General features: G+C 40.0%; 1 protein-coding gene across 5 annotated transcripts in view; it reads right to left on the bottom strand.

Annotated features, from left to right (window-relative positions):
• DMD (dystrophin) overlaps positions 1-22,019 on the bottom strand; it is a 999,626-nt gene that overhangs the window by 20,830 nt on the left and 956,777 nt on the right. For all 5 annotated transcript variants that reach the window (XM_082277447.1, XM_082277448.1, XM_082277450.1 and 2 more), the window contains 7 exons: positions 17,579-17,715; positions 16,771-16,809; positions 12,179-12,244; positions 10,803-10,868; positions 7,554-7,712; positions 519-762; positions 47-170 (listed from right to left, as the gene is read on the bottom strand). In XM_082277447.1, the coding sequence (XP_082133573.1) occupies positions 47-170; positions 519-762; positions 7,554-7,712; positions 10,803-10,868; positions 12,179-12,244; positions 16,771-16,809; positions 17,579-17,715 (835 nt within the window). The remainder of the gene's footprint in view (positions 1-46; positions 171-518; positions 763-7,553; positions 7,713-10,802; positions 10,869-12,178; positions 12,245-16,770; positions 16,810-17,578; positions 17,716-22,019) is intronic.

Genomic DNA, 22,019 nt, shown 5'->3' on the forward strand with positions numbered 1-22,019 from the left:
TGGGACATAATTATTTTTTGTGACAACCTGAGCTTCGTTATCTTACCCATGGTTTCTGAAGTCTGGCTGCCAACTACACGAAGAAGCATTGGCTGACTGCTGCCTGACCTCTGCAAAGAGGTAGAAGGAGATGACAGTGTTGTACCATTCACCTTGGCATCCGCCTGTGGCTGAAATATAAGAAAAAAGTAAGACATTGCTATTAACAACTCACTAATTTATACCTCTGTAATTTTTATTTATTCCATGAATACACAAAATTTTCAGTCTGTTTTTAAGTAAATTCATCCATGCAACCAACACATTTTAATTCTGAATAAAACAAGGAAGAGGCCTAAATAAGAACACTGAAACCCGATTCCACATTCTCATTTGCAGCCTGTAAAACAATTTTGTACTTTTCTCTGACTCACCTCTACAGATAGGATTTCTTGGTATGTTCTTGTTATTGATAACACTTCACACCCTGTTTGGAAAATGACTGTTCAGAGACCTAGAAGAAATGCCTGAGGACTCACCTGCTCCAGCAGCTGCCTCAGCCTGTGCAGCTGCGATTCCAGCTGTTTGTTGTGATCCTCCAGGATCTGCATCCTGGCTTCCAGGCGGCCCTTGTGCTGGCGAAGCAGCTTGGCTTCTGCAATGAGCTCAGCATCCCGGGGGCTCTGCGGAGACACCGGCATCATCTCCGGTGGGGACGGCAGCGGAGACAGACCTTTGTGGTCATGCTGCTGCTTCAAGCGGTCATACTCTGCCTGCAGGTTCCTGTTGGGAAGTGACAAGGGAGCAAAAGCTTTATGGCTCCTGTACAGGGCAGTGACAAGGTACCTCCTCTTGTGTGGTGTGATGTGTCTCACTTTCCAGGGCTCACCTGCACCACCTGCCTCTCCTTCTCCTGAATCCACGTACCTGTGCGCTCACTCCTTGCAGATCCACACGGACCTGGTATTAGAGGGATCTGTGGTTCAAAGTTGCCTAAAGGCTCTTGGCATCATCTGAACTCACAACTGATTCCCTCCCAGGGCACCCAATGCAGGAGGCTCCAGACACCCTCCAGAAGCCAGGTATGGTCTGTCCTGAGCTCAGCCCTCCCTCAGCTTCCTGCCCTTTATCCTTTCCCAGAAGTGGGACTGCCAGTTCCCTTCCACACATGGCTACACCTGAGCAGTCATCAGTGCTAAAGGACTCAGAGTGATCAAAGCACCTCACAAACACTAAACCAAAGCGGGTGTCACCTGGCACCTGCTACAGATGAGAAACCTCAGAGAGGCAGCCACACCAGAAGTCAGAGCAAAACACAGAACTTGGCTGTCAGTCAGGTCATATCACTCTCCTCTCTTCAGATCTGCAAATGCATTTCCAGTCTAGGGCTAAAATTATCAATTTAATATGAGAAGAAGACAAATTAGTGACCCACTCTGTTAAACTGAACTGCACTAACTTTTGGGGCTATAATTTCCATCTTCTTTGTCCTGCCTAGAGTGCTGCTGTAACTTGATGGCACTGCTAAGCTTGTTCTTTTATTCCATAAAACTCCAACTTTACTCCAGTAAAACACTCCATAGATTAATATGAACTATAGTGCTCCACATGAAAAAAAAAAAATCTACCAAGCAGGGAAAGCACAGAAGGTAAGAAATTGAAACCTTGTTAGAGATAACAGCCCAAAACTGCAAAGATAGTAACTTGTAGCAGAAACTTCATAGGCAAGGGAGGCCTAACACACTACACTGGGATTTTGTTGCTAGGATGTTCCTTTACAGTTTCCCAGAGGGGGAAGAATGGCTTGATGCTCTGATAACTGCTTACTCATCACAAGCAGTGACCCAGATTTTACTTTTTCCAACTTGCTCTTATTTGAGGTTGTGAGAACAGACACCTTTTGCCAGTTCTGCCTGCAAACCACAACACACTCTGACAGTTTGGTCTGGAAGCTTAACAGCACCTCAGAAACCTCCCAAAAAATACGCTTATGAAAGAAGATTATTGTGACCAGAACAAGAACTAAAGCAGGACGCATCATTTCACACGGGTGAGAAAGCAATGCCAAGGACAAAGACAAGCCACTGGCTGTTCTTCAGAGGTCTCTGTGCTTCTCAGTAGCTGCATGATGGACACATCCTCACCTGGGACTGTGGCAGCCCCCACAACACAGTCTCTAAGGGATGTCTGACCTACATGATCCCTCCTCTGCAGAAGTTTTAAATTATTAAAAAAAAGGAGTAATCATTCTTAACTTCAGGCTGTTGCAAAATTCAGTCTGTTTCAAAATTCAAGACTTCTTCCTCTAAAACCGACACATAGAGGGACAACTGTGGAAAGGTTATATTTTCAAATTAAGTTTTTTGTTTTAATGAAATACAGAGTTTCAAATTAATGAAAATTATCTGGAGAAAATGGACTATCTATACTGGGTATAGATATAGTCATGGAAGTTATGCCTTCTGCCTGACTTAATGCCTTCTGATACTTCTAGCTGAACAAACCAGTGAATAATTAATACAAATACAAAAGGGAATAGGAATGAACATGACAGCAGTATTACACACGGGGTTATTGCTGACCAAAGTTTATACAGGAATGATCATTAAGCTTGTTTTTAACAAAGTCTGTAGATAGTGGCTATCACTACCCCTTGAGGAATTTCCCAGATGTACAATACAGGCAATACTCTACAAACAGCAGACTCAAAAGTTTGAAGTGCTGTAAAGCAAAAGATAAAACATCACCCTAAAGGAAACGAAATAAATGCATGTGGTCATACTTACAAACATAATCAGATACCTCACTACAAAGAAATCTGCAATTATCGCCTGTATCGATATAGAGAGGTCCTTCCAGTAACTGTGGCATCAAAATACAAGTAAGGACCAGGGAGTAATTGTGATAAATATCCTTTCATATCTGATAAAATATAATTTAAAAATATTTCTGAAAGTCAATGGAAAATAAAAAAGCATGTAAAAGATATTGCATATTTTCCAACTAGAGGTATGTCTGGATTTAGGAGTTCTGTAATTAAATACTGTAATATTGTTGGAACAAAGGAATGTAATTTTGAAGGATGCATATGGGTTTGCCCAGTGCACCTGTATTACTGAGTTTTCCAGCTGCACCTTTTCAGACCAGCTACACAGTCCTTAGTCCACAGAACTGAGATTCATCGTAGCTTCAGAGCCATAAAAGTGATGTGGAGTGCACACAATCAATAATATCATAACTGGGATCTAAACATATAGCAATGAAGAGTTGCATTAACATAATAGAAGAAAGCTGAACATTAAAAAAGAAGGAAAGAATTTGAAACCTGCTGTAAGAACATCCTAAGAGAGAGCAAATGGCTCTTATTCCTCCCTCTGGAACAGTTTTAAGCTGTGTGGTGAAAAGGACTGCTGCTGTGAGCCAGGCAACCAAGGCACTGCTCACAGCCTTCAGGCTCCTGAGGAGAGGCATTCTCCGACACTTTCAGCATAAAATGGGACATAAGAGAAAGGGGAGATAAAAACATGCTCCTCTCTAAATGAATGCAACTGAGCGAGCATGGGCAGTACATGCAAACCTCACCTCCCTCCACCACAGCTCAGGCTGGGTGACTTTGACATCTGGCTGTCACAAACAAACAAACAGTGCTGCTGCATCTACTCATCAATGGGAAAATGAACCCTTTTTCAGTAAGAGAATATTAAAAAAACCCCCATATATGCCATTTAGAATGATTGCAACTCTTTGAGGCATTTATGAGGAAAAGTAACATAGGCAGCATGCAGTGTAACCTTGATTTATGCAGCTGTAAAGAGCTGAGTAGTAAAGAGTGCATGAATTATTAATCACATCTATCACTGACAGCATTAATTGCCTGGTGACAGAAATCCTAGTGGACCCTGTTTGCTGAGTAGTCCTCTCAAAGGCAATTGAGAATTTGTGAATTCATGTTATTTCTCATCTCCCTACAGAAAACCAGTGGTCTGAAGAAACAGACAAAGCTGGTAATTGAACCACCTACCCCTGCCCCTCACTAGAGTGACAGTGTTTACTCATGATGCTTCACACTCAGAAGATCTAGTTCCCCTTCTTCAGTGCCAAAAAAAATACCAAAAGGAGCCACAGCATGTTTAGAAATGCATCACTTTCTTGCTGTTGGCAACTATACAGAAGGAACTTATGTGAAGACGCCATTCATCAGTCTTCAGATTTGAAGGAACACCACAGCTACATTGGAACAGGGCAGCTTTGAGATTCAGGGTGTCAGTGCTTTCTCTGGTGGCACACAGCCCACTGCACTCCCACTGCAAGTCAGGAAAGGCAAAGGAATGGCTAATAGCTCCTGCTGGAGATCTCATTTACTTAGCTCTTGTTACAGGACAGCTTGGAGCTGTGAGGAAGAGGATAGAACATGAGAGAAGTCTTCCTCTTATGTCAGAGACCTTGATTCAACTAAAATATTAGGAAACATCCACTTTCCTGACTCACGAAAATAGCAGGAAAGTATTTTAATTCTTTGCAAAAAGTTTTGACTCTCTGTCACTGCAGAATCATGTGCTTTCTATTTAATGCCACTACAGTACATCCTAGTCAGTATTACCTATCCTACTGTATAACCTATGTAATGTACTGCTTTAGATGGACAACAAAAACTTAACTTGACTCTCTCTGAAATACATTCACTCTTGAGGAAATAGTTTTTGAGAGGGTTTTATAATTGGATTTTTGTTTTATATTGCAATACAGTAATAATGCCTTCCATAGCAAGACTGCTTTTTGTCAGTTGAATACAGAAATGGTCTTATCACCATATTCTGTGTGATGCAAAACTCAGCATAAGCCTGAAGACGTAAAACTCAAATAAAACATTTTCAGCCATTGAAAATATTCTCTAAAATGCTCACATTTTAACAAATATAAATTATTTAATAGTCAAATCTTAGCCATACATTATTTAAGGAAGTCATACTTACAAGCTACAGAAGCACCAAGGTCTTAAAATGCTAGCAGATAAATAATGAATATCTAACAAGAGGTTCTTGGAACTCACAAAACCCCAGTCAGAACCATGTCACAACTAGGTTAGTTTGTAAGTTAGAGAATGGATTTCAGAAGAATTCAAAATAGGCAACAGAGCTTTTTAAACTGTCCAAAAGCAAAACCTCAGAATTACAATTTCAAAGAGTCTTTTTCATTTAAGTAACAAGTCAAGATGGAAATATTTGGAGGCCAGAAAGTGCAGCTGAAACCCAAATGGAGGTCAGATTTCAATAACAGCTCAAAAGATACAAAGCAAAAGAGAAAAGGGCTTTTTTGAAAAGCAGGAAACTGTGGCGAACAGAAGAAAAAGAGAAATGACAATGAGGTAGGTGCTCCCAATATCACAGCACTGCTTCTTGTTGGTACTTGTGGCTGGTCTCCCAGGAGCTGCTGAGAAGTGACTGCATGCCCTGACTCCTACTGTAAAAGTGTACAAGACACAGCAGAGAGAGTTTAACCTAAGTTATCAAAAGTTATCACAAGTGTATGCAACAGGAGTTATGTCAACACAGGCAGGAAAGGACAACTCATGTGCACCACATCCAGCTCAGCCACAGGGAGATGCGCCCTGGGAACAAAGGAATGTGCTCATCCTGAGGCAGTAACAAAAGGTTACACGGAGGGCTTTTTAGGATCTGCATGGGAAGGAAGATGTGTTCACCCATTGGAACTGGATTCACACAAGGAGTTAGGTGTCAGGTTGCTGATTGTCCTTGGCAACAGCCAAACAAGGTTTGCACAAACTCAGTGGTGGAGAACGACTAGGAAATAGAAATCTAAAGGGACAAGACTGTTTTTTAAAAGTAGGTAAGTTCTATGAATGGCTCCTGGCTGACCCTGTCTTAATAGCTTATTTTTCTAAACAGGAATCAGTGTTTCATCCATAAAATCACGGTTATCTGGCTGTGACAAGCAACCAGGACAACAAGAACTTGTTCACTTTTCAGCAGCTACCTTACATTTTACATCAAAGTTATTTATAGCAGCTTGTAGAGACAAAAGTCATGATTTTGTCATCATCAATGAAAATCAAGCAGTGTGACCTCCATGCTGTGAGACAGAGACAGAGCTCTCTGTCCCTGCTGTGTCGAGCACCCACAAAAGACGAGGCTGCCTGTGGTGGCATCCCATCCATAACTATGCCTCCAGTAGTACAAATGAGAAAAACAAGCTTACAGACTACAGCTCTAGTTTAATCCAGGAGTGGCAAACTTCAAACCAGGTATTTTTAAGGTGTAATTCCTGCCAGAGATCTTTTACCATCCCTCTCAGTAATTGCTAAATTAAATAAAGCCCATGTAGAAATTTGTGGCATAAACTCTCAAAGGGTTTTTTAGCTTATTTAGGTATCTAGCTCCATGTTATACTGGTTTTCATATACTACCTTTCTAATCTAAACCTAGTGTGCTTTAAAAGTCACCCTCCTTTCTGCTAGGTAGCTTATTTTCTATACAGAGAGAAAACCATTACGATTTTTTCCTTCTTCCATGACTCACTACATAATGTTTAAAAAAGTAACACCCATCTCCTGAAAACTAAGCTATCTTATCATCTGTAGCTACTAGTTATTTCTTAGGTACAGTCCTGAACATGCAAAGTATGATGTCTTATTTCAAAATACTGATTTTTCTCCACTTTAGAAAGTACTTGGGCTTTACGTGCTACATAGTAGGAAGTTTGTGGTTTGTTTCAAACAAAATTTCCCTGCTGTTCAGTGAGCAAGAGCATTGTTTACTACAGTTTTCTGTGTGAAACATTTTCCTCATTCTTGATCCCTACAATCTTCTCCATTCTCCCAAATCCTCCTGACAAAATGTCTGTGATGGAGCCACTGTAATTGATTAGCACCATCCAAAGAAGACTCATACATGGTGAGAAGATCTATGACACTGTCAATTCTTGCATTATTTCCTTGACAAGCCTAAGGCAAATGATTAGTGCATTAAACCCTCAATGTAAGCAGAAGTACCTAGCTCTTACAGAAGCAAGGAAAAAAAAGAGCATGAAAATGCCAATAGACTGTACCATAAAGGCTGAAGATAGTAGAAGACAAACAAACCCATGTTTTTTTGGTAGAACTAGACAATTTCTATCTTACAGTCTGGTTTCGGTAGTTCACAGTTGCAATTACAAATCTTCCAGGGTCAAGACCTCCTGGTTTTAGTGCTGATGGCCCAGGACTCTAGAGTACTGCATAAAGAGGACTGCAGTGTTGTGATGCCTCAAGTATGCAGTTGGGGTTTTTTTCATGGTGATTAATGAAGATAACTTCAATTAAAGTTGAAATTAGAAGTGGTAAATGATACTTTGTATTGAAAGACTAAAGAAATGGCAACAAGCAACACCAAACACAGAGAAAGAAAAGAAGACCCAACTTGTACCCACTATGAAATTACTTATTTGACAGAAGAAAACGAAGTTTTGTAGCTCATTTATCCCTAAAAATGCTACCAAATGGAATTCCATCTAACTGTACAGTATAATTATTTTGCAGACTTTTTACTTCGAGTTCAGCAGCTGGTGGCATAACCCACCTGTTTTCCTCCTCCAGGTCCGCGAGGATTCTCTCCAGTTCCCCTCTTTCCTCACTCTCCAGAGAAATCAGGATCTGGGCAGGGCTTCGGGGCTGGCTCAGGGGGGACTCCTGGTTCAGACTTTGGCAGTAGTGCTGGATTAACAAGTGTTCATCATCGCTGGAAAACACAGGAGGATAAAACAGGCTGTTCTCTTCCTTCTTTTTAACTTCACAGTGAATATGAGGAGATGATTCACTCCCAGTCTCTCATTTCTTACAAAGAGATTTGCTGAACCCTTTGTAACCAACAGCAGAGAAATGCACCTTAAAGCAAAATCTGCTGACCTGTTTCACTGAGTCTCTGATAATTTCCCTTCTCTGCAGAGACCACCTCCCTCCTTCTCTGCTTCTCAGACACTTAAAGCCAAGTTTTTCAACAGCTGACAACCTCAGCTCTCCTCTTCTGACAAACTTCAATTAGGAATTTGCTTGCAAAAAAAAAAGCAATCTTCTGCTGCCTGATCTGCATTGTAGAAGGGTATTCAAGCAAGGGCAATGATTTTTGTACCTACAAACTCTCCTTATGTAATAAGTGTGTGCTTTATTTACCTTTTTTTTCCTATAAAATTCTAAATTAGGTAAACAAAAAAAAAAACCCCGAACTAATATAATGAAAGTATGTTATTTTCCACTCGGATGTTTTTGTTTTTTTTTTTTTTTAATTTAAAAGTGATGTATGCTGTCAGAATACAAATATATTCTGTTTAATACATATGATCTCTTTCCTTATTTCAACTGCCCCTGAAGCTGTCTGCCATCTGAAACAGAAATATCTCAGGAAGAGGAAAGGAAATACAATTCTGAAGACCCTGATCACCTCCCAGAACTACGTGGACTTTTTAAAATATGGTTTAGGTGCTCAGGAGACGCATCCAAATCCTAAGCAATGCAACTTACACCAGCAGTCATTGAGAAACAATGAAAGGTTTCCCTTGACACCAAAAGACAGGGTCAATAAAAATGACACTGCTGTTGGAGATCTCATATAACAAAATAATTCAGTCTAGTCAGTCTAGCTTTTCCCTGTTACGTTTCTAAACCAGAATTTAACAGGCATTTTGAACAGCTGTTATTGTTCAAAAATTATAATTTTCCTTGTTTTCATTTTGTTCCTGAAAATGTTAATGATGCAATTTTATGACTGCAGAAGTGCCAAAGCAATGTAGAGCACATTAACACTGGTTCATGAAAGAGAAGTATTAATTTTTCACAAAAGGAAAGGCTTGCCAGTTCCTAAATTTATACTTTTCATGAAGCACTTCAACTGTGATTTCCTTCAAACCACTGCTTTGCATTTATAAATATTCTTACGGATCTTCAGTGAATTAACAGTGAACAAATGACATAACTATTGAAGTATAACGCCACTTTACAAGCATACACTTTTTGTGTGATTTTCAGCCTACACAGATACTTTATGCATCATTGCAGTGACACTACATATTGAAATGTTTTGGGAGATATATATATATATATGCTGTGATTTTATTTCCCTCTTTCCTTGTTTCCATCTATCACTCTACCTGTACTGATTAGCCAAATAATCCAAACCCTGCAAGAATAACAAGTTATACTTAAGCATAATCTGACAAGCAAAACTGAAGTAATTACAGTTGTGAATTCATGGTAAGCTTTGATTTACCTTCAATTTATATCTATCTGGATAATGCTTCTTCCAAAATTCAAAATACACAGATCTATTCTCATTTTAATTGTACAAACTGAAGAACAAACTGGACAATCACTGTTTAACTTATTAACTGAATCATGCCAGTACAACTTCTAATGAAGCGAAGAATGAACTGATCAGTAAGACCAAGGTGTAATACAAGAGATACTATGTATGCACGATTTCTGTGACAAGGACACTGGAATATTTCAGTGGGACAACACAAAATTCCATCTATTAGAGCATTACTACTATACCTAACAATACAAACTTAACATACAACTTGGAAACAAACTTCTCTTTAACTGCATGAAATCATACTGACATTACATATACATTAATTTTGAGGTCTCATTTTAACTTTCTCCTTTTTGAACCAATATATTTAAATTATGTACTTGTTTCTAGAGGGGATTTTCTTTCAAAACTGGGAGGCAACAATCCTACCAAGTCAAAAGAGAAACTATTTTGAAACAAAGAAACAGCTTTATCACTATACAAGAACATTCTGAGCTCACAGGCTCAGAATCAACCTTATAAAATGCTATTCATTTGGAATCTCAATTTAAGTGAATGAAAATTGGCCAGAGTTCTGTGCTGTAAAGGACTGCTACAAATTTAGATTGTGCCTGAATTTTCAAAAAAAATCCATCCCTTAAACTGTGGTAAGGATGAGATCATATAGAATAGATAAAAACACTTTTAGATAAGTTGGGGTTTACATATTTGATTGATTTAGAATCCATGCTACGGCTTCTCCTACACAGGTGATGAACGAAGATCAAATTTTCAAACACACCCATGACGTAGCTGCTTCTGTGCTGCCTTCAGAAGCATTACTCACAGTTATTTCTATGTCCTTTCATTCAGAGAATAAACAAGACCAAGAATATATCAGACGAGAACCACAAAGGGTCTCAGTGAGACATTAGATTTAACTACTTCTTAAAAATCACAACTTTTATTTATAACTTTACATTTGAAGTAATACAATGAATGCTTGGCAGTGATCTGTCCAACTTACAGCTTACTACTCCTAGTATTTCACAACAATGGTCAGTCTCTCCTTCCTTACATTTGCAATGAATTTCAGGTATTTGTAGACCAAAAATTTCTGTTTAGCCTCACTTCTGTTTTGTATGACACTTTTCCCACACCAACATTTTCTAGCTTATAGCAAGTTAACCATGATTAAGCTTGAACTAAGATAGAAGTGGGTTTCTGTGTCTTTGTCCTTAGATCTCATCAGATGATGATCATTTTTTTGAATATGGAAATTATTTGCTGAATAAATCAGTAATTTTTGGAAAGAAATTAGTAGTTTTAATCTTGAAGGTATCATTTGTTGTATAAATTTGGTACTAAGCTATAAGCCATTAATCCAGATACTATGATACAAATTGAAAGGACATGAGTACATCATTAAATTGAACCAGATGTGATACATGTCCATGCAAATTCAGCACTACAAAATTTCATTACAAGTTATTAACCTTCCCAAGAAAATACTTGTCAAAACCATGAAAACAGCCTACTTACATGCTCTCATTAGGTGAAATACTGTCATTTAGGTAAGAACCATTGGTGTTCTCCATTTCTGCTAGCCTGTGGAAAAATAAACAAGACTCATTAAAACCAATTATGTTTTTCAGTAACTTTCTTTGTTCTAACATTCTGGAAAGAATTAAAGACCGTGATGTTTTCGATGAATTTGAAACTCAAATTAATTTACACTCGCTGTTGATTACCAAAAGGTTTTGCAATAAGCTATCACAAAAGATTGTTTGTTACAATGGCCTGGCTAAACTCACTTCTAAGTTTTCAACCCTTTTGCGGAGGTTATATTCCAACTTCTCTTGATTAATTAATTCCAAAATCAAAGAAAAGCCTTAAGATGCCAGGGGATTACACAAATTGCTTTGTACCTGGCAATGTCATAATCAAAACTGTAAAGATCAGTCATTTCTCATTAGTTTTCACACTCAGCCCCTCCTAAATGGCCTGCATAATTCAGAAACACCTCTCCTGACCAGGTGATATTGGAGGAGACAAAGAGGCCAGAATAACTACTTTTCATTACCTCAACCCTTCAAAATGTACTTGCTTCGTGGAAAAACATTTTCATATTTGTGCAAGTAATCCATTTTTTGATTATTAAGAGCAGTATGAAAGCACAGAATTGAACTAAAGCAGTTATATACCACTATTTTAATCCTCCAAATCAAGGAGAAATCTTTTTTTGTGGTGTTTCATGAAATAAATTAACATTATAATGACACCTGAGATTCATGTAAGAGTTTGGAGGTTTCTGCTCTTCCCATTTTTACTATTACACCAGGATCCACATTAAAAACTAAATCCTATGCAGAATCACAGAAGGGTTTGGGCTGGAAGGGGCTTTTAAAGGTCTCCAGTCCAACCCCCCTGCACTGAGCAGGGACATCTTCAGCTAGAACAGGTGGCTCAGAACCCCATCCAGTCTGACCTTAAATGTTTTCAGGGATGGGACATCCACCACCTCTCTGGGCAACCTGCCCTCAGTGCTTCAACACCCTCATTGCAAAAATTCGTTCCTTACATCTAGTCCGAATCTGCCCTCTTTTAGTTTAAAACACTACCTCTTGTCCTGCCACTACAGGTCCTTCCTATTAAAATATCAGTAACTGAGTGCACAGCTTAACAAGGACCCCATGGGACCTAAAGACCAATTCTGACCACACAGGTGCTCTGGCATGCAAGTTAGGACAGGCTGGTTAACAGCAACCTCAGATGATGCTCTTGCATCCCAGAGCCTGGAAAGCAAAACCCCAAATTCTATGTTCCTTTAAGAAGTGCTCAGGTAGCCTCTAGCTCTTGTTTTTTTCTTTTTAAAGTAACTTAGAGAAAATCTGCCTAATGTCCAGCTGGTCTCATACCTGCTAGCATAATGTTCAATGCGTGAATGAGTATCATCGTGTGAGAGCTGAGGGGACGAGGCAGGCCTATAAGGCAGAAAACACTGATTAATCACAAACAATACCCCTTTAAAAGTAAAAAGACACTTAGCTATGCCTATACCCTCACATCTCTATGCCTTATGCCATGTTTGATAAAAAGCAAGTTATAACTCCAGGCGCTGTGTGTGCCTCCTCAAGCCATCGGTGCAATGTTTTGTGGTGCCACACCAGGGATTTTGACCATTTGCAATCCGTCTGTTGCCACAATTCTTCTTCATACCAATTCCTAAAGAAGCCTTTTCCAAAGGATTTATAGAAGAGCTTTCACTCTGGTTTTCCCTTCACGCCTGCCTCCTTTGTTGGCATTTCTGCTTCACATGCAGCCCTGCACAGGCTGCCAAAGTCCTGCTGGGAATCTGTCCTCTGCCTCCCACCCTGCTCCAGTGCCTGCTTCCAGCACATCCCACTTATAAGAGCCTTTAGGGATTACTCCACAAGCAGCTAGAAATAAATACAAGAAGCATAAAATGTCTGAAACGAGCCTTTAATAACACACTGCAGACACTGATGATTTGGCCTAGTGTCTTTCAAGAGTTGCAATCTCAACTGTAGCTCACTGTGTCATACAGGGGGACACTGTCAATTATGTTGGGTTTTCTGCCTTACAGATGGTATGAGGTCCTCTTCAATTTTTTGTCAATGAAAAAATTTATGGGACTTTTATCATCAATTATTGTTTCTTACAGCCTCAGCTCTGGAAAACATCAACATTAAATTATGTTGCCCATGCAGTTCAGAGAGCACCCTTTGCTGCCACGTGGGATTTAGCCAATCTACATGTATTGGGAGGTGTCAGACTAACAAAAAGTGATGCAGCTTCCCAAGTTGCATGGCAATTTTATATTTTTGCTAAATTTCAACTGCCCTTTATTCCATCTCTGCTGACTCTCCTTCTGGAACTCCTGATGGAGGAAGGAGCTTCTCCCCATTTTAATTTGCTGGATACTGTGGTTCAGGCTGGGACTGCCCAACAGTGATTGCACTGCATTGCACAAACAGGCAGGTTTTGTATTTACTGGTTATAAACCAAAACTGTAGTAATCTTCTACAAATCTACAAACTGTAGTTTGTGAAGTTCCCATGTTAGGAGCTTGACAATCCTGCCATAAATCTATTAGACTTGTCAGCTTCCAGGTTTCTAATCAGCCTCCAAAAGGCTCTAGATTAGGGTCCTTCTGCATTCATAGAGCTGTATGCTGGATACACAAAATTTGTCATCATTAGTATCTCTTCTGACACAACAGCAAACTTTTTCCCCTTTAAGACATTACAGGCCAAGTATAACAAATCTCATTTTGTCTGAAATGAGCTTTGGCCTCTACTTCTACTCATCACATGTTCAAGCATTACCACAGCACACCAGAGGATAAATACTCAGTACACAGAGTTCCTCAGTGCGGCAGAGATTCAGTGGATGGGCAATTGCTTCTCTGTGGCTTGATATCCTATTTTGTGTAAGAATGTGTACAGTACAGGGAAGGGAGGGAAAAAGGCAGCAACTCTTTTAGAGCAGCAGATCACAGAGCAAGATCACAATGGTTTTCTGATAAACTGAAGTTACCCTCATTTTTCTGTTTTTTTGTCATACAGCAGATGTTTAGCTGATCTTAACTGGAGTACCATCAATGCAAGAAGTCTTGTTTTCAACATACACACAAATGTGGATGCTAATACTGTGCATAGACTAGGAAATGTGTGTTAGAAGTAGTCTTAATTTTGAGCTGGATCATTTTCTTAGTGCCTCCCACCCTGGCATTGCACATGTATTTGTACCAGTACAAAGGAAGGGACAGCACTTGGTTGGGACCTATTGGGAAATGAGGAGATGTCTCTTTTTGCAGTACTGCATGGCAAAAAGTCAGGCCTGACTGGATGAACATATCCCCGCTACCTTGACAGTATGCTTCAACCTCAAAAGTGACCAAGTTGTGTAATATATGTATACTTATATATATTTTCCAAAAGACAACACAGTGTTGTGTAACTTGCTGGAGCTGATTCTCTCTGCCAATTGCAAGCAGAGAGTGAGGCTACAGTTTCAGGTTTGTCTCCACTTCAGAATATACTGCAATGGAGATATACCTCAAAAAGCTTTTTAGAAGTTTGCTTAAGAAAGCAAACCTGCTAGAGAAGCATTGATTTGTGTTGAATTCAGCTGCTCAGAGGTACTTTTGCCAGTCTCTGAGCAAACTTGAGAACGACTGTGCTGCATTTTACATACTCTCAGTGACCACCTGTGCTGGAGTTCACAGTCCTTCCTATCTGAGCACACATACCCAGCACACCTAATCAGCTCAAACAGTCAGCAAGGCTGAGTGACACACCTAATATTTAGCCAAGATAACCATCCCTTTTATAAGGGCTCCACAGCTGCCTTGCTCAAGCTGGGGTCTGCAGGAGCAGCCTGGGAATTCTAGTCAAGTCAAGTGGTGACCAAGTGGCAAACACCACCTTCCTGCAATTCCCTGCAGCCCCAGAGACCTGGCTGGAAGGATGAGGGTACTTTTCTTTGTTCAGCATTTTAGTTGATGCTTCCTGAAAGTGTACAATCAAGTAAATTGTATCATTGTATCATCAGAGTTGAAGTAAAAAGACACAAATTCTCACAACTTGTGAACTGCCCCTTTAATGCCTCGCAAGCAGAGTATCTGGGCAAAATATTGGTAATAAGCAGTCAGAGCCATTAACTTCCAACCAAAAAAATTATCTATTTATAAACAGTTCCATGTATATCACATGTTGGTGTCAGAATAGCACTAGCATTGCTGAGTACTGACAGGTGATGCTTTTCTGAGGCACTTCAAAGATAACCAGAAAACTGGCATGAGAGCACCGGAAAAAGGCATGAGTGTAGAAAACATGGGAAAGCTTTATGGTAACTGGTTTGCCTGCTGAAGCTGGAATCACCCTGTAACTGAGAAACAGCTTTAAACATGGGTAGCTCAGTAACTTGAACTGCAGGTCAAGTGCTATAGCATGAAGGAAAGAAATAAAGTTAGCAGAACAAAATGAAGGGCAATTCTTTCCAGCCACTATTAATTTCTTGTTTTTCTGCTTCCTTGTCAGACCAGATGAAAGGACTGTGCTCCAGAAGATACCTGAGTTAGTCTGACAAAAAGTGCAACCTCTCTGTACAAATCCTGCTCCTCGGTATTTCTCAAATTTTCTTAAGTATTACAGGTGACTTAAACTCCCCGTAGCAAACACCAGCAAACCTTCGGTGTGAAGCTGTCAGTGTAGGCACACCAGAATGTTATTACTGTAAGTAACTAGAAATAACCATGTTATGACAGCTTAATTTCATGTTATGTCAGACACAGCAATGGCATTCCATATGATCCAAGGTTTCTTTGAATGTTACTTTTAACATTGCAATTGTTCTGAAATATAAGGAATCTAGCTCCATAGTTAACATTTATAAAAGTGCATCCTCAAGCTCAAAGCTCCTCTATTTCAGTCTGGGTCCAGACTTTTGGCATTCTCTGTGGGTGAATTCTCAACCATATGAGGTTTGCAGTATTATATGTGCTTCTTGGTTGCTTAAATATCCCAGAGGTAGAGCACTTCTCTTAGCTTCCCAAGGGTTTGTGCTCCCAATGAAAATTATAAATCAATATTCCAATGTATACATTTCACTCTTGTTTATTCTACAAAAAAATCAATGGAGGTGCAAGCCATATACATTTCACCATATAGAAATATAAAAAATCTATCTATTAGTTTCTCATTAGATATCAATATGTGAATTAAAATTCATCCTTATTTAACATTATTCTAGAAGCATCCATGTAACACTTGAAGTAGCAAATGCCACAATGGCAAATATACATCTATCTTTAGTTTATACTGAGGCTATTACTACAATATTAAGACAATGCATGTGCTGGAGTGGTGCAAGAATGAAAATCTATTCCACAGCTGAAAACCCCTGCTTTTTTAACTTCTGAAAAATACAGTAAACATTTTGCCATTTCACTTTGAAAATCTGAATGTATCTGAAAAACTGTAATAAAATACCCAGTGAGTTTTGGATTAACTGGGGCACTCGAGTGTGCACGGTTGCACATAAAACCAAATTACAGCTTTATCTGCAAAACTGTGTCATTCCTGAAACTGAATTAAATCCATATCACGTTCAATCTCTGTCTTTCAAAAAGCATTTAGTACACATTCAGAGGGGTCGACACTTATTCAGAAACACAGGCTTTTAAACAACAAACTTTGATAAGCATTAGTAGGTCTGCACGAAACCCCTGTTAATTAGATGAGAAATACATACTCCGGGAAAGAGTACACAGTACAAAATCCATGACTGCTGGAAATTCCAGGATTTATCTCATTCTACTTATTTGGGATCAAAACATTCCTTCAGAGAGTGCATCAAAGGAAATAACCGTAAAGAAAGAAGGAAATGATCTCATGTAAAACTAAACAAAGAAATAAACAAAAAGAAAAAGTGAGGGAGCGCAGCAGCAGTAGCAGCAGCAGCACACTTCAGCAAAAGTACTCACGCAGAATCTACTGGCCAGAAGTTGATCAGAGTAACAGGACTGCAAGACAAAAAATGAGGAGGTGAAGAGAAAGGCAGAAGAAACTCAGCAGCAAAATAATTACAGAAAGGTTTAAAAAAAAAAAATCACAACAACTAAAAAGCAGAAATCCAACAGACCAACATGAATGGCTGTGAAGAGCAACCAACCAAAAAGTGGGAAAAAAACCTTGAAATCTAAAATTTAAAAAGAGAAAGAGAAAGAGCGAGAACAAGCTGCGTGCAATTGCCATTAAACAACTGATTAAATGTGGAAAAAACCAAAGGGAACTGGGTTAAGTCACTGATTTCTCCATGTGCATCATTACTGCTTTTTTTTTTCCATGAAGACATCAAAGTCATTTAGTAAGACTAAATTTATAGGCTGAGAAAAGAAGAAATCATCTGGCAACCTCACAAACATGGTAGCCTAATTAAAAAAATAAAACCAAGGAAAGATACCCATTTGGAAGAAGATAAAAATTTAATGAATGTATCATTAGCCTCCAAATTGCACATCAAACTTAGAAGTCTGTAAGACTGCCAGTAAGACCGTGAGTATTTTTTTTTTGCTAACTGAAGCTGAAGTTCCTGTACAAGGACAGGTGAAAGCAGATAAAGGCAATGGCAACTGGAAGCCCAGCTTGTGTTTTCCTGCCAGCCGAGGTAAACGGAAATGAAAGACATAAAGAGGCTTTATGCATTTAGGAAGTGAAAGGAGTTGGCACCAGCTGGGGAGCTCAAATAGTGTACCAAATGAATTGCTACTTAGATACTTCAGAGCTACTCACGTTTCCATGTTGTCTCCCTCCAAGACAGTCTGCACAGGCAGGTAGCCCATTCGTGGGTGCTTTGCAAAATATCTTTTTGTTCGAAATTTGTTTTTTAGTACCTTGGCAAAGTCACGGACGTCTTCTCCTGAAGTTGTCTGAAAGCCACAAATCACAATGAAATCACCTTTCATGAGGTTGTCACTGTTTTTCAGTTGCCTCTTCCTTTGCAGGATCACTTGGAAGAGCTGTGATCACACCAAGCAGAGCTGCCAATGGCTTGAGCCCCGGAACAGCAAGTTTTACTTGTCCATCACCATCACCTTACAATGCACTACACAGACACTGCTAGTGGGGAGGAAGGAAGGGAAGGGAAGAAGCTCCAAAACCCTCTGACAGGTTCATGCCTCACCTCAGGTGATCTCAAGAAGACAAGCAATAATTAGATAAGAATTTGTCATTTCCTCACCTGGCTGGGGGCAATTCTCTGCCTACTTTTGGTTCAGCACTAAAATGGCTGTATTGAAGGACGCACAGGCAGTCCGTGTGTCCAGCTGGGTGCTTAACTGTCTGGATCCCAACTCTTACCACACGCCTGTCATCTCCATCTCATGGACTTGTCAGTCCATGAAAGTCTCCAGGTACATTTTCTTCCCAGTTTCCCTCCTCAGCCTTCTGTGCCATTAGTATTTTTACCAAAGGGAAACAAAGAGCAGGTGAGAGCTGCTGAAAGCTCTCAGATCAGTTATTTCTTCCTGCACCTGTTCAATGTGAAGCTAGCAGGCATTTAAGATCAATACCCTGAGGAGAGAACAACTTGCATGAAGTTTTCTACTCCCTTGCCTGCAGCAGGCTTCCCTTGCTGCTGTAGAGACCAGCAGAGGAGCACAATGTAGATTTAGAGTCCTAAAGACCAGAAAAAGCCAGGCAGAGTTTAAAGGATGTCTGCTGTGAAGATGCAAGACTTATTGAGAGCCTGACGAAGAATCGGGCAATTTCCTGATGAATTTTAATGTAAGACTTCAATTACCTTAGTCAGGCTGCACTCCCTTCTCTGAACCTTGCAGAAACACTAAACCCTGAAGTACTGTTCTTTTACAGTAAATTAAGTTCCTCCTGACCCACATAACAGTATTTCTTCTCCAGTGTATCTAATTTAAAGAAAAGAAATGAGGGAAAAGTTAATCTTTCTGATATTTTTACTGAGTTCTATGACTTCTGCTTAGAGGGGAAGGACGTGCTGGAACCTATCAGTCAAGCCAACCTTCACAGAGCTGTTCAAACAAAGATACATAGATTTTTAAAAAGTACAAAAATTAAGGATGGTTGAAAAATTATCTGCAGGAAGACTGAAAAGGCAAGTATTATCCCTGTACTTATGACACCTATGAGCTTCATGCAGAGCTGGAAAGAATTTGGCTCCCTTTCTGGTCAGTCTGTTTGGCAGAAAAATTCAGTGACTGGCAGAGAAGTGACACAGCAGAACCTACGAGCCAGTACAGCAGCATCTGCGTTTTCAAGGAACAGAGATAATGCTTGGTACTATCAAGTATCCCTTCCGTAATTCATCAGAAGTAAAGACATTTGGCTAAGGGAGGGATGAAGTGTGCCCAGACCACCCAGAGGACTCTGGAAAGGAGATTTACTGAGGTGGCTCCCCACCCATGCCCCTGGAGGAGGGAATTCTCTCTGCTGAATTCCATCTGCAATGCCTGCCAGGAGAGCTCCTAACCAGCTTGTCATCAGGAGAGCATACAGAGCACATCAGCTGGAAACACAGAAGAACTTTCAATATTTAATCGTGGTATAAAATAGATGAAGCACAGCTTTCTGTCCAGTTGCTCACCTGTGCCATTTATAACCATTTATTAATGCCCTGTTTCTGATGTTGAGAACACTTTCTATTGTATTGAACTGTAATTTGGATTAAGTGTTTTCAGGTATGATTAACAATGAAACATTCTTTGCCTCAACCTTCCTGGGACTGTTCTCCCTCATCTCTGCCCCGAACCTTTTCCATGATAACCAAACAGCAAAATGCTGTGTTTGCACAGAAACATCCTGATCTAGCTGGTACCCCAAGAATCCCAAGATGAAAATACATATTCTACTGACAACTAAAAGCATCAGGCACCTCTCATATGATCCGACTGCCATTTAAAAAATATTCAAGGAGCACAAGAAAGGTAAAGAAAATGTGATTATTATGTGGACAAGGTGATAAACTGAGGCTATTTTCAGCCAAACCCTCTGATTTACTCCACAGATGTTTTATTACATATGATTTTCAGAGTAAAATCATCCAGACCAAAATCCCCAGCAGAACTGGTTTATGAGGAAGAAACAGTGGAGTTTCAGCATCCCAGCTCTCTTAAATCAAAGCAACATATAGGCAGCTGGGTTGAGCATGTTCCAAAACTATTCTGAAACCAAACTATTTCTTAAGAAATAGTTCGTTTTATTCACATAGGAATAGCTTTACCATCAGCTGACTTTTCCCAGTTTGGTTTAAGAAAGTGCCCTGCCAACCCCCCTCCCCAGACCTCAGCCCTGAATGGAAACCCTAGATGTAGACAGGTCTATCAGTTTGACACACTTCCTCCCAAAAAGGCATTTTTTATGTTCGTGTGTCACTGTTAATTAAACCCTAACAGAAAAATCATCCTGCATTTACATCTCAGTCTAGAAGTTGTCTTCTATGCTTTGTTTGAAACCTCTTTAAAAGCCGTATCTCTTTGAACAATAAATTGAGCTGTGTTGCTTTCAGGAATAATTGTTGCAATTCTGCTGTCTAAATGAAAATCAGGCAACTGCCTTGCCCTTATTCTGACTCAACCTTTTGCAAGAGAGGGAAAATTATCACATCCCTCAGGTATTTAGCATGAGTTCTCAAAACTCCCCTAAGCAGAATTAAAGACTGCAGTGCTCAAAAGTTTCTTGATACTAAGAGGGAGGGAGAATAAAAATATCAGAACCCTTCAGTGCGTACATCAAATTATTGCAAAGATACTATCAAAGAAGGCATCACATGTCTTGTGCCTGCCAAAATACATTTTAAGGGAGAGATTAGTGTGGAGGAAGACTGATAAATGCTCTGCCACCTGCATACTCTTTTTCATTTATTTAGAAAACAATTACAAACTAGACATAGCTTCAGTGGATGTTCAGCCCCCCACTACCTGGGTAAATTTTTTGTAAGAGCAGCAACACAAAAAAAAGTGGGGCTTGCTGTGTGTCACATTCGCTTCCCCCTCCACCGCAGTTAATCCTTCTCTAATTCAACTGGCTGCTTGTGCAGCCAGGCACGGCACATTAGCACGGGTTGCTGGAGTTCAGGGAAAAATCTCCTGGCTGTGAATGGTTCTTTATTCTGAACCAGCAAGCTGGACGTGGTGGCAGGTTTTCTGTTCACCACCATGTCCACCTCTTAGTAATCCGTGATCTCCAGGGAGAACACAAACCTGCTGGATACAGCATTGCAGTGAGTTGCTGCAGGCTGGAGGTGGGCCTCATGATCCTTTTTTATTTCTCTTTCCTCAAAACACATCAAAAGGATAAGAAAATAGTTGGAATATACTGGCTTGTGCACTCTGTGCACCACTCATGAATCTCCCGTGTTGTTTATTAGCAAGGGTAAGAGTGGCAAAGTGCAAAGCAAACCTGCAGCCAATCCAGGAAGGAGGGATTCAGCTGCAGGTGGAAGGGAGGCTCCCGGGCACTCGGTCAGTCGCTCACTCACCCTGCCTACAACTCAGATCATGAGATTCTGCTCTAGGAATGCCTGCAATGGAGAAGTCTGTTCAGGCCTGCCCGGGCAGCGCCAGTGACTCCCTCTGCCTTGTGCAGCAGTTCAGGCAAATCACCTTTCCAGCAACCTCAGTCCCTGGGGGACAGCGCTGAAAACCACAGCCAACAAATACTGAGGAAGAGCCAGCAAATCTGCATTGGCTGCCCTTGCAGAGATTCCCATGAAATACTGCCACTGAAAGGTAAAAGTCAATAGATAATGCAAGTAACTATCTGTAAGTTAAAACTAACAAAAATTCTGGATTTGCTTCACCATAATATTTTAGGGGAATAAATTTTTTTCTCTCCTATTTAAATGTCTAGGAAAAGCTGAGAGTCTTTACTTCATTTTGGCCATGCCTTTTTGCTTGGATGAAGATGTAAGGACTGTTCATATAATTTTATGAGGCTAGCCCATGTATAATTTTGATGCTTTATTTTCACTATTTATGACTACCAGCAGATGAAAGACTAGGAATCATCCTATCTCACCAGGAAATGCTGGCCAGAGTGCACTGCTTCAAGACCAGCACAAGCAATAGCAAAAGCAGCTGAAAGCTCAGTCTTGCTACAAGGTGGAAGTTTAACTTGAGAGCGCCTCTGATTTATGCCCCTTTGTACTGGTCCCAAGAGGCCGAAAAGAAAAAGAAGCACACTGAGAGAGAAATGCAGAATT

This window comes from Coloeus monedula (genome assembly GCF_965178545.1).
Source record: "Coloeus monedula genome assembly, chromosome: 3".
Classification (NCBI taxonomy): Eukaryota; Metazoa; Chordata; class Aves; order Passeriformes; family Corvidae; genus Coloeus; species Coloeus monedula.